General features: G+C 41.0%; 1 protein-coding gene across 1 annotated transcript in view; it reads left to right on the top strand.

Moving 5' to 3' along the window:
• Positions 1-10,631, top strand: part of AP1S3 (adaptor-related protein complex 1, sigma 3 subunit) — a 27,686-nt gene extending 17,055 nt beyond the window's left edge. The window contains exons 4-5 of the mRNA XM_006861925.1: positions 3,073-3,210; positions 10,596-10,631. Coding sequence (XP_006861987.1) covers positions 3,073-3,210; positions 10,596-10,631 — 174 coding nt within the window. The remainder of the gene's footprint in view (positions 1-3,072; positions 3,211-10,595) is intronic.
• The last annotated feature ends 2,689 nt before the right edge of the window (positions 10,632-13,320 follow it).

Genomic DNA, 13,320 nt, shown 5'->3' with positions numbered 1-13,320 from the left:
CTACCAAAGGTGGGGGGGTCTTAGGAGCCAGCCTTCATAATGCCTACCGAAGGTGGGGGGTGGTATTAGGAGCCAGCCTTCATAATGTCTACTGAAGGTGTGTGTGGGGGTGGGTATTAGGAGCCAGCCTTCATAATGCCTACCAAGGTGGAGGTGGGTATTAGGAGCCAGCCTTCATAATGCCTACCAAAGGTGGGGGGTATTAGATGTTATGGAGTTGATGCTGCCTCCTAGCAGCCTTATGCATACCAGAATGAAACCTTGCCTAGTTAGGAACCAGTCTTACTGTTGGTAGGTTTCAGTCTGTTGCTGTCATTGTGCCATCCATCTCATTGGGTGTCTTCCTCTTTTTCACTAACCCTCCACTTTATCTGGTAGCATGGTGATTATGAATTGTGCTGGTAACCTCAAGGTCAGCAGTTCAAAACTACCATGGGAGAAAGACGAGGCTTTCTGCACTATTTACAGCATCGGAAGCCCTATGCAGACTCGCTATGAGTTAGAACTGACTCCATGGACCCCCACCACTTTACCAAGCATGATGTCCTTGTCTAGGACTGGTCCTTCTTCACAACATGTCTGAAGTATGAGAGGTGAAGTCAGCATCCTCCCTTCTGAGGTGCAATCCAACACAGAGTTGTTTGTTCTTCTACCGGCACTTGGTACTTCCCGTGTTCTTTGCCAACACCGTAATTTGCTTATTCATTGTCCAGCTTTCTCACACAGATGAGATGATTGAAAATACCACGGTTTCGATCAGGCATGTCCTCAAACTGACATCTTTGCTCTTGAACACTTTCAAGACGTCTTGCAGCAAATTTGCCTAAGACAATGCATCGTTTGATTTCTTGACTGCTCCTTCCATGAGCATTGATTGTGGATCTGAAAATGAAATTTTTGACAATTTCAGTCATTTCTTTATTGTTGTTGTTATGTGCCATGGAGTCAGTTCTGACTCATAGTAACCTTGTACAGGGTTTCTGAGGCTGTAAATCTTTAGGGTTGCAGAAAGCCTCATCTTTCTCCTAAGGAACAGCTGGTAGTTTCGAACTGCTGGGCTCTGAGGTTAGCAGCCCGATTTGTAAACACTACGCTACCAGAGCTCATATTTCTTTATTATCGAGTAGAAATATCAGACTAGATTTCAGACTACATTTACGTACGTTAAGCCAACTTCATACTAGACATAGCTGTAGAGTGTAAATGAGATTGTCTAAGATAATATATGGGGGGGGGCTTCAAAAAGTTCGTGAAAAATGAATAAAACGATATTGGACTTTTCCACAAACTTTCTGAAGTTCCCTCCTATGTATTGACAACTCCAGGGGCTTTCTTGAGGAGCACTAGCAGAAAATGTGTATGACGGTAGATTCCTAGAACGTGAATACTAGAGAAGAGAGAGTTTTGTTGGTTGGTATGTGTCTAGGACTCTATAACTACTTCTTAAATGAGTACAGGTAGGGGAGATAAACCATCAGAAAACAAGGAAGCATCAAAGAGTAGAACTGATGTTAAATGGAGTGTCCTGTCAAGGGAGCAAGGAGGCCCGTGGAGATCTTTTCAAGGGAGAGATTGGTGAAGAGGTAAATTTAGTGGAAGACTGAGATTTTCAATTACCCTTAACCCTGGCTCATTAAGGGAGCAATTTCAGTTGGATGGGGGGATATGGAAGGGGAAATAAAGTTTTGGGGAATGAATAGAAAGGAAAGCAGTAAGGATAGTACCTGAATGGTAATGTGATTGAAGAATTAAAAATGAACCCTATATGGATTATGAAGAAGGGTCTGGCTACTGGCTGTGCTTAAATAATAAAATCTATGAGATTCTACTCTGGATTGTGACAATGGTTCTCAAAGTATGGTTTCCCAGGCAACCTCAGCATCACCTGGGAAGTGGTTAGAAATACCAACTTCTTACGTTTTACCCCCAGATCTCCTAACTCAGAAACTCAGGGGCGTGTCAGAATGGGTGATTCTGATTCATGCTAAAGTTTGAGAATCACTGTTAAAAGATAATAATTTTGGGAAAAAATTAGCACCGTTGAGCTGTTGAGAGAGTCTCAAAACAAGGAGCAAAGATTTACAGGAGCCGTTCTTCAGAGAAGGAAGGAGCTCTGTCCTTGTATCTGAAACGGAGCTGGGGGCTCGGCTTTCATTTCTTCAGAGATGTGGTGGTGAGCCACTTGTTTCTCTCCTGCTCTGAGCATCTGATTTCTTGTCACGACATAAAGCAGCCTTATTTAAGGACATGCTCTGTTATAACAGAATGTGGGTCTCCCTTAAGTTAAGGCTTGGATTTCCCTATTTCTTTCTTTCTGTCCTTAAAAAAATGCCTTCTAAATTTGTTTGGTTTTGGATTTGTAGCATTTTCGCTTTTAAGTTCATTGATATATATGTATAATTTTTGTGTTGTGATACCTTCTCACATATCATAAATATTGCCAAATAAACCTTTAAGCATTTGAGAAATTAAAAGCAAACACAAAAAAACAGTCAGTACATACACATGGTTCAAAATTCAAAAGGCCCCTTCATGGTAAACGTAGAAAAATAAGAGCCTTTCTCTTCTGTTTCCCCCAATTCAGTTCTTTTCTCCCGAGGCAGTTTGGCTATCTGTTTCCTATACATTCTTTTAGAAGTAGTCTTGCAGATTTTCTGCTAGTTTTTCTATTCATTGGTTAATCTTTATTGATTTGAAGGAGTATTTTTGTATCGTAGACATTAATTCTGTGTTAGAATGGGTTGCAAGCATTTTTTCCCAGTGTGTTTTTTTCCCTTCTTTTTTCCTATTGTGATTTGGGTGAATACTTACAGATTAAATTGGTTTTCTGTTCCACAATTCACGCACACTTCGTTTTGGGACAGTCCCGACAGACAGCGTTCTTCCTGCTTCCACCCAGTGATTCCTGTCGCCCTCCGCCCGCCGGCCTTTCCTGTCCTTTCCTGTCTCCTTCGAACACTCTGATCTGTGGTTTGCTACCATTGTGCAACTGTTAAAAGTGCTTTTTTACTGGCCGATGTTTCTCCTGATTCCACTGCAAGTTTATCAAAGCATTGGTTTTCATCCTACCAGGTCTGCGAGTTGGATATTATCTTTAACTTTGAAAAGGCCTATTTCATCCTGGACGAGTTTATAATAGGAGGAGAAGTTCAGGAAACATCCAAGAAAACTGCAGTAGCAGCAATGGAAGACTCCGATATGTTACAGGAGGTTAGTACCAGCTTTACTGCCCCATGGAGGGAGGGAAGAGGGCGAGCAGATAGTCATAGTGATGGTGACTTTGATACAGTGAAACCTCTGAGAGCCGGAACTTGACAAGACTGCCTAGTTTTTCTGTATCTTGAAAGCTTTTCGCCTTTGACAGGGTCCAGTGTTTTCTATCAAATATTTAAGTTTTCCTTCTCTGACAGGCCTTATATAAGTTCCGTCTTTCACAGATTTTACTGTTATTGAGTACTTGAACCCACTGGGTGGTACAGTTAACATCCTCGTCTACCATCCGCAAGGTTGGAGATTCGAATCCACCCAGAGGTGTTTTGGAAGAAAGGGCTGGTGATCTACTTCAGAAAATGAAATCAACCCCTGGAAACCCTATGGAGCCCAGTTCTACTCTGACACACATAGGGTTACCCTCAGTTGTTATCAATTCGCCAGCAGCTGGTGTTGGATTCTTACTCAAAGTCAGGCACAATTCTAAAGAAAATTCTAATTTTTAAAATTCTCATAACTCTTAAGAGGCCGGTAGTATTATTACCTTTGTTTTACAGGGGAGTAAACCGAGTCACAGAGAGGCTAAATGACCTGCCCTGCGTCACTGAGCTAGTAAGTGTATTATAGGGACTTGAACCCAGGGAGCTGGGTTCCAGAGTCTTTGCTCTTCATTTATGATTGAGCTTGTTAGGCAGGGCACCTCACTGTCAGACAAACTATGAGAAGCTTGGTGCTGTTATTTTCCAGAATAATTTTATGAGGTATATAAAAAGACTTGCATTATCAGCTCTGTGATGCCCAGAGAAAGGAGAATAACAGTGCTTCCGTATTTCATTTGCCAGGGATGTTAGAGCTTTATTGTGGAAACTGGCATTTATCATTTTAATTAAAATTTCTTTTGCCTCCTGGGGTGTCTGTATGTATGCTCCTGTGTGCATAAATAAATTGGGAACACTGTGGCTTTCTTGCCGAAGTGTAAACGGACCTGGAAGCCTCAATTTGGACCTGCTCTTGGCTCCCCATGATTCTTACATGGAACACAATGGGATTGGTTTTAAACAGCCAGATTTGTACCTGACCTAATAAAAATCTTACATCATCCATTCCATTCTCCCCAGGACACCATGAGGAAAAACTCTTCACCCTACTTAACTTTGCCTTAGCAAATGAGGCGATCTGACCATCCCTAGTTCCAGGGAACATCGGACGGCCTGGGTTCCATCCAACCCTGCCTCTTCAAATGACTTCTTTTCACAGCAGCAGTTTTCCCAGTTTCCCATTTATACAATGGAATCCTAGGTGGAGTCCAGGTGTGGTACTGTAGGATAAGCACTGGACTGCAAGGTCGGTATGAATTGCAATATGGTGCTTCAATCCCATCTGCCACTCCTTGGAAACCCTACACAGGGTCATTGAGTTGAAACTGACTTGATGACTCTTAACAACAACAACAACTAGGTGGCACAAGGTTAATGTGCTTGGCTGCTAATCTCTGGGAAATTCGAGTCTACCCAGAAGAACCTCAGAAGAAAGGCCTGGTGAACTATAGAAAAATCAGCCATTGAAAATCCCACAGAGCGTAGCGCTGCCCGGACACAGCTGGAGTCACCATGAGATGGAATTGACTCAAAGGCAGTGAGTGGTGTTTTCATAATAGCAGGATTAGAGGAGCTAAAAGATTATAAAGTACCTTTAACAAATTCATGTTAGAGGCCACTCTTCCTGCTTTTTGAAAGTCAGAGACTGATGTTGTTGTTGTTGTTAAGTGCCGTCAAGTCAGTTCTGACCCATAGTGACCCTGAACAGGGTTCCTGAGGCTGCAAATCTTTACAGGAGCAGAAAGCCTCATCTTTCTCCTGCGGAGAGGCTGGTAGTTTCAAACTTCTGACTTTGCTGTTCACAGCCTGATTCGTAACCACTATGCTAGCAGACTGATTCCATAGTTTAAATTCACATGAACTAGACATGACATCCCAACAAATTGTCGGTTCATCTTTGAACCGATGGCTTTCTCTGCCTGCCAAGGGAATGAGCCCTCAGGTGAGTGATGTTGAGAAAGATGTCTGTTTGAGGAGGTGCCCACAGGAGCCTGGGTGTGCTTATCAGAAATGATGCATCTCAGACATGCATTTAAACTTTCTGCTGTTTGCTTCTTGTTAAGTGCTGTTGAGCTGGTTATGACACAGTGAACCCAGTATAGGGTTTCCGAGAAGCAGCTGGTAGGTTTGAATTGCTGACCTTGTGGTTTGAAATCCAGCGTTGATCCTAAGGTGCCAAACTTGGCTCTCGCCAAATGCCACAGGAAGGGAATTTTACAAGGTTCTTGAGGAGTCAGTGACTTGGAAGTTCTATACACATTAAGCCTTACTTAAAATGTACTGGAAGGTGGGGAGTTATTTATAATTCTACCCTTGGAACCGTAGCTGAAACATCTCCTTACAGGAGAAACAGGCTTGTCACTGGGTCTTTGGCACTTTTTTAGTAATGACTGCTCTTTGACTCCGGGCCAAGACAACAGCTGGGTGATTTTGCATTTCCCTCAGTAGGAAAGATCATTCAAAAGAGCTTGCAGCATATATGGTGTTTCTAATTCTGTGTAGATGTGGGAGACAGGTGTTTCGAGAGAGAGTCCTTGCACTCAAGTAGTTTAAGTAGCTACTTGATAGTTCATGATCCTGGTGACAAACTCTTGGTGGCCAGGTCTCAGGGGATCATCCACTAGCCCTTGTGTCCTTGTAGTGAGCAGGCAATGCCAGCGCTGTCCTCTGGGTCGCTCTTGCTGAGTTATTAACAGAACTTGACACAAAGAAAGTATTCTTAGTGGTCTCTTGGGCTCTGGTACTCACTTTTAGCTAAGTTGGTGGACATTTATAGAACGTGTTGAAAAACTGACTTTGCATATCCATCTGCTTTAGAAAATTTTAGAGTAGATAGGAGCAAGGAATACAATTGCTTGAAGAAAAAAGAAATTACCATTTTATCTTTGTGTTCTTGATGTAAACACACATTTACAGTAAACCAGAGTTTAAGGGGGGGGGCAGGGGGCTTTTGCAATATTGCTTTCATTTCTAGAACAACTCTAAACCTTGAGGTACCGTGGGACTCCCTTCTCACCCCTGTCATATAAAGGTTTCTTAAAATAAAAAAGGTGTCCTTTAATAAGAAGATACAAGATGCCTCAAAACCTCCAAAATCATTCTAAATGTACATGGGATCATACCAACTGTACAGAGTTCATTCTAAATGTACGTGGGATCATACCAAATGTACAGAGTTCATTCTGAATGTACGTGGGATCATACCAACTGTACAGAGTTCATTCTAAATGTACGTGGGATCATACCAACTGTACAGAGTGCATTCTGAATGTACATGAATGTTAATAATGTTGAAAGAAAAGGACACTTCAACTGGTTAGAATGGAACTTTAGGGGGTGCATTATTTTGAGAGTTCTAAGATGGATAATGATAAAAAGTTATTCCAAGGAAAAAGAAACTTGAAAAGATTAATTACAGAGCTTGCAATTCCTGGAATCTCCAGTTGAGGGGGCTGCAAGCAGAAGTTGATTTGACATTAAGAAAAGAGGGCCACGTGCATCCCAAGCAACAGGATTCCTTCTATGTATGTGTGTGGATGCAGGCAAAACTATATAAATACTTCAAATATATAAATACTGTTGTTGATGTTAAGTGCTGTTAAGTCAGTTCCAAACTATAGCAACCCTGTTTCCAAGGAGCAGCTGGTGAGCTTGAACCGCCAACCTTGTGCTTCAAACTGACCTTATAGTCCAGCGCATTTGGTTCATATCCATAAAGACCCTGCATAGGGTTTCTAAGGAGTGGCTGATGGATTTGAACTGCTGGCCTAGTGGTTCACAGTTCAGTGCTGATCCTACAGCGCCACACCAGAAGTCCTCCATAAATATTATGTTGTTGTTGTGAAGTGCTGTTGAGTCGGTTCTGACTCATAACAACCCTTTGTAGGGTTTCTGAGGAGTGGCTGGTGAGCTTGAACACCGCCAACCCTGCTGCACAAGTCATCTAGGTGAAGGGACCCATCGATAGGATTCCATGATGAGATCCAGAGTTCTGCCTCCATGAGGTGACCTTTTATAGGGAGCAGGGAAAAAAGGAAGCTCCTCCCACAGCCATGACTGATAGTAGCGATGTGTTACCTATGCTTACCAGGTCTACGGAAGCAGAGAGGGAACAATTGTAAATAGGAAAGCTTACATACCATCTTGAGGCTCTTGGGGTATAATGTCACAACTAGGTGACCTTGGCATCCATGAAGGGGGAGATATGCCCAGGAAAGCTTCTGCTTTCAATTTTTCTTGTGCTGGCTGGGAAACATGGCCTAAAACCCACTTTTAAATATACCCCACTTCTGACTTTGGCGGTTCGACTGTCGGAGGTACATGAAGTGTTCGAGATAGAATTGGTATCTGAAAACTTAAACCAAGTCACAGGTGGAACTAAACTCTGTCCTTTGCAGGCAAAAAGACTTCAAATTTTGAACTGTAAAGCCCCCAACACTGTCACCCTTAAAAGCATAAACCAGGTGAACTGCTGTATCAGAAAGATGTAGTAGAAAACGGTAGCATGTACAAGGGGACTTTAAAAAGTTCACTGAAAAATCCAATGAAAAGATAATGGCTTTTTCCCCATGAACTTTTGGAAGCCCCCTTGTGTACTTCGAAGGCTGACTGCAAAATTGCCTGAGGTGTCACAAACATTTCCTAGTGTGTAGTCTCCAGCCTTGGAAAGGCAAAGGCCGATCTCTGTCAGACCTCGATATGCCTGGGAAAGCTGCGTAATAAAAATGGAAGACTGGATAGTTGATGCATTGGAACCATGGGGCTGGCAAAAGGGTTTCAAATGACCCTTGGTGTGGCTCTGTAAGATCAGCGCTGGACTCCAAACTACAAAGTTGGTAGTTCAAACCCACCAGCTGCTCCTCAGAAACCCTATACAGGCTCACTTTAAGCTGGAACCAACTCGAGGCACTTAACAACAACAATTGTGACAAAGAACATCAAATAAACCATAGACTTCCAGAATAGACAAACCAGTCTTAAAAGAAATACAACCATAATGCTCCTTGGAAGCCAGGATAGTGAGATTTTGTTTCCCTAACTTTGACTACTTCATCAGGAAAGATCAATTGCTTAAAAATGACGGCATACGTGGTGTGGTACAATGGAGTATGTAATATGGCCTTCTAGCTGTAGTCTTTGTAACTCCCACCAAATGACTGGGTACAACCATGCACATATGAGGTCTTGTGAATTAACCAAGGGGATTGGATAACAGAACCACAGAGTGTGAAAGCTAAGCACCTTCAGGCAGGAGGCCTACTGGTAGATTAGGATGCCTCTGGGAAATTATTGGTAGTGCTATGGGAGCTTTGTAACACTTGCCCAAGCGAAGCAGAAGCCAAGAGGCAAAGGACCAGAGACAGGCATGCCTGCATGTACTGCTAAGAAGAGGCTGTCCTGATCAAAGAACTGCATTCGGAGGCATTTCTGATACTGAATCATAACCTGCAATGGTGAAGCTATTGCACGAGTTACCAAACCCAGCAGAGAAGTCAAGAGCGCCATTAGGAAGATGGTGGATGTCCTAACTGGTAAGGAGCTTGGAGGATGGAGGCAGGTCTGACCTCCACGTCACAGGAATCATCCTCGGACTGTTGATGCAGATATTGAGCCTCCTGCCCACTTGTGAAGGCCCAGGAGGTCAGACATTGCCTTCATGACATTGGTAGGGTAGGGAGTCAACAGACATGAGGGAACCATCAGCGAAGTGGATCTGCACAGTGGCCACAACAATGGGAACATCATGCAGTGATCCTGAGTGGCACAGGACCAGGCAGTGCTTTGTTCTGTCATTTATAAAATCTCCATGAGTCTCACACAGTCTTGGTTGGTCAGTGGCGTTGGCCTTTTTGGGCCCATGCTGGCCATGTCTCTCCTGGCAGCTACAGATGAATTACTTGCCCTGGTGTTTAAGCTGAAGGAGATGAGAACTACTGGATGTGGTTACCTTGACTCCCAGGGCAGACTTCCTTTTTTATTCTACTCAAGGACCAACATGCTATATGGGAATGCATGTATATCAAGGGAGAGAGCAAGAAAACGCCCATGGATCTTGCATGTTATATTTTGTGTGGTATAGGGCTTGTCACATCATTAGAATCTTTTTAACTCTGCTAGTAACTGTGAGTTTGTTTAAATATTTAAAAATCTAAAAGTTCTGGGAAAAAACTTACAACCGATGGCACATTAGCAAACTTAGCATCATCTTTCGCTGAGGGGTTGAGGGGGATAAACTGTAATTGATTTACTTTGTAGGAAATCTTTTTCAGAACTTGGAAATTCTTGGCTATGATTTGCTTCTCCTTTAGATGTTGGCAAGGTTGTTGTTAAGTGCTGTCAAGTCAGTTCTGACTCATAGCGACCCTGTATATGGGTTCTAAGTAGTGGCTGGTGGGTTTGAACCACTGACCTTGAGGTTAGCAGTCCAGTGCTTATCCTACCAAGCCACACCCGTACTCCAGATCTTGGCAATAAGTGTAATAAGATGTTCTGCACACTGTATATAACAACACACATGTTATATAACTAGACCACGCTTCTTTAACACATGGGTCTTTATGTGGTCCTTGATAATTTTAGCAAAATATTTATTTCAAGTCAGTGGTGCTAAAGTTGGTATTTTGCTGCTGCTGCTGTTAGTGTCCAGTCAGTTCCGACTCATAGCAACCCCTATATAGGTTTTCAAGGAGTGCCTAGTGAGTTGGAACTGCTGACCTTGCAGTTAGCAATCCAGTGTTTATCCTACAGTGACACACCAAGACGCCAAAGTGTTTTAGCATCTCTTTAATCAGATATTCATTGAATGATCAAACAGCTTTTTCTCAGGTGAAAGCTATGTTGTGAAATGCTGTCGAATCAGTTCCAACTCATAGTAGAGCCTGTATCTTATTTCAAGGCTGTAAATCTTTGGGGAAGCAGAAAGCCTCATCATTTCCCCAAGGAGCGTCGGGTGGGTTCATACCACCGACTTTGTGTCCTGAGTCCAATGCTTGTACTACAGAGCCACCATGCACATCCGTAAATATATATGTGTATGTAAATTTTACCCACCTTTCTTGATTTGAAGGTAGATTTTTGTTCCCATCAACAAGGAGGCTTCAAAAAGCTCGTGGGAAAATGAAGTGAAAAGATATTGGAAGTTTTCCAGGAGCATTTTGAAGCCCCCTTGTATTTTTGAAAGCCTCTTTTCCATAATGGTCCAAAGAATGGATAAATAGACTAAAGATTTCAATCTGCTAATGAATGTAGTTTAAGGGAAAATTGTTCTAATGTGTTGTTCTCTTTCAGACTATGGAAGAATACATGAGCAAGCCTACATTCTAACTTTGCGTCTACTTGAAGACTTGAGTGCTCCATATTGTACACCTATATATAAACAATATCTTATATTGTACTCTTTGACAGCCTCTGGCACCATGCCAAAAACAGCAAAAAGGGATTACTTGTTAACTAGCAAAATTTACAGTTGTTCAACATATTTATACTTAATATATGCCTGTTTTATACTGTATATGAACACTTATTGTAACTCTGGATATTAGAAAATATTGTAACTCTGCTCAGTCGACCAAGTATGTCTTCAGAGTGATGTTAACTCCATGTGATATTTTTCAGCTAATTTTGATAAATCCATTGCAATGTATTTTTGTTGACTTTGATCCTCTCCTGACAGATTGAAACCTATGTTGTAATGATCCATAATTTTGAATGGAAAATATAACTGTGTACCAATAATACCTTGTCCTCTGTTTCACTTTTATATTTTATGGATAATGGAAAAATTATGGCAATAGTTCACCATTCTTACATAATGCTAGATAGTTTTCAATACACTGAATAATACTATAATTTCAGTCCAGATACAAGGTACCTGATTTTAATATTATAAATTATTATTTTTTTTTCTATGATTGTATTTATGGAAAATAACCAAAGACAGTAAAGGATTTGTTAAGTTCTTTTAATGCCTTAGAAGCTGATATCTAGAAGAGATCTTTAATCTACCTTTTAAAAGAATGAAGGGATATTTCAATAACATGGTGTTTTACACAACTCTATGTATTTTTTAGCATTTCAGAAAATCTGGGTATAATATCTAAGACTTTCCTTTGTTGTTCGGTGACATTGAGTCAGTACCGACTCATAGCGACCCTGTGTACGACAGAATGAAACACTGCCTGGTCCTGGGCTAACCTCACAATTGATGCCACGCTTGAGCCCATTGATGCTGCCGCTTTGCCAATCCATCTCACTGGGGGTCTTTCTCTTTTTCTCTGACCCTCCACCTTACCAAACATGATTTCCCTCTCCAGTAACTAGTCCCTCCTAACAATATGTCTGAAGTAGTCCAAGTCTGGTCATCCTGGCCTCCAAGGAGCACTCTGGCTGCACTTCTTCCAACACAGATCTGTTGGTTCTTTCGGCAGCCCATGGCACTTTCAATATTCTCCTCCAACACCGTAACTCAAAAGCATTAATTCTTCTACAGTCTTCCTTATTCACTGTCCAGCTTTTGCATGCATATGAGGTTATTGAAAATACCATGGCTTGGGTCAGGCGCACCTTAGTCTTCAAGCTGACGTCTTTGCTTTTCAACTCTTTGAAAAGGTCTTTTGCAGAGGATTTGTTGGGAAAATTGGCAGAACTAGGGCAGAAGAGAAATTGATAAAATTGATTATATTAATTCCTCAATATGACTGTGATTAAAAGGAAATCATTCACTAGCATATAAAATAATTATTAGACTTTTAACATCTAATCTTTTCTTAAATTGATGTCATTATAAGTATGGCATCAGATTGATGTTTAATGATTTCTTTTTATTACATTGTTTACTTTAGGATTTCAAATTTGTGGTTTTCAGTTTTTTTGTTTTTTGTTTTAATATATGGTGGAACTCATTGATTTTAAAAGACCACTTTTGTAAAGGATGGGCCTTAGGTAAATTCATTGGTGTTTTTCTGGTTCTTTTGAAGTTTGCCACCATTTCTAAATGAAGATATTTATTGAACCTCATTCAAATTTACTACTCATATTCCAGATAAATAATTCCATGTTAGATATTGTCTAGATATACACAGGTTTCTCAGACTTCATGTCATGCCACACATAGGAAGTGAGCATCATTTGTACGACACACTGAGGTAAATTCAAGGGGCATAATGGTGAGTATCTTATATGGCCATTGGTGAAAACAACCATGATGTTTTCTTTATACCATATAATGACACTACAACTACCCAGGTGCTAGGAAAACAAAACATTAAATTTGTATGAAAACTTCCATATATTTTTAATTTCTTAAATGAGGTCTTCATGTGTACTTTCATGAATATAATTTTTATGTCACGTTTTATGCTTGCAATTGCTACCGACAATTCCTGGTATAGTCTTTTTTATTATTTTTAAAAGTTTTTATTGTGAATTGAGTGATAGTTTACATGGGAGAACATCAGTTTTACATGCATCACTTCATTGCAGTGATTAAAAACATTCAGAAATACGTAATAATTTAAACAACCAAAGGGCACATTCTGCAAACCTGCCTCCTGGCTCCCAGCACACAGCCTTTCTCTTTTCATGAGTCTACAGTCCTCAGCTGATGTCTCTCTGCATGTCCCCACCTTCGCCTCCATCTCTGGTGGTACTGCTTCTCTGGATAGGGTCCCACATTCTGCTCATGCTCTTTCCCCTTGATGGTCCCAGAGTCCTCTGGTCCTGGACTATAAGATCAACTATTCTCCCCACCCCCTTTTATTTATTTATTTCTTTTGTAAATCTTTATTACATGACTGATGATCTTTCTTAAAAAGGCATTTCATTAATCATGACTTGATTAATCTTGAAAAATGTATAGAACAAATACACAAACAATAAAACATTTTTCTCCTTATATGTACTCGTTTCTGATTTTCAAGGCTTTGTCCTCTGATTTTGTAACTCAGGTCCACTGTTATGTAATGACATTGAAGTATTTTTGCCTTTTTTTTAAAAAAAGTTTTTATTGTGAATT

The sequence above is a fragment of the Chrysochloris asiatica genome, unplaced genomic scaffold, assembly GCF_000296735.1.
Source record: "Chrysochloris asiatica unplaced genomic scaffold, ChrAsi1.0 scaffold00044, whole genome shotgun sequence".
Classification (NCBI taxonomy): Eukaryota; Metazoa; Chordata; class Mammalia; order Afrosoricida; family Chrysochloridae; genus Chrysochloris; species Chrysochloris asiatica.
The sequence above is the reverse complement of the archived record's forward strand: the minus strand, read 5'-3'. Positions and strand labels throughout refer to the sequence as shown.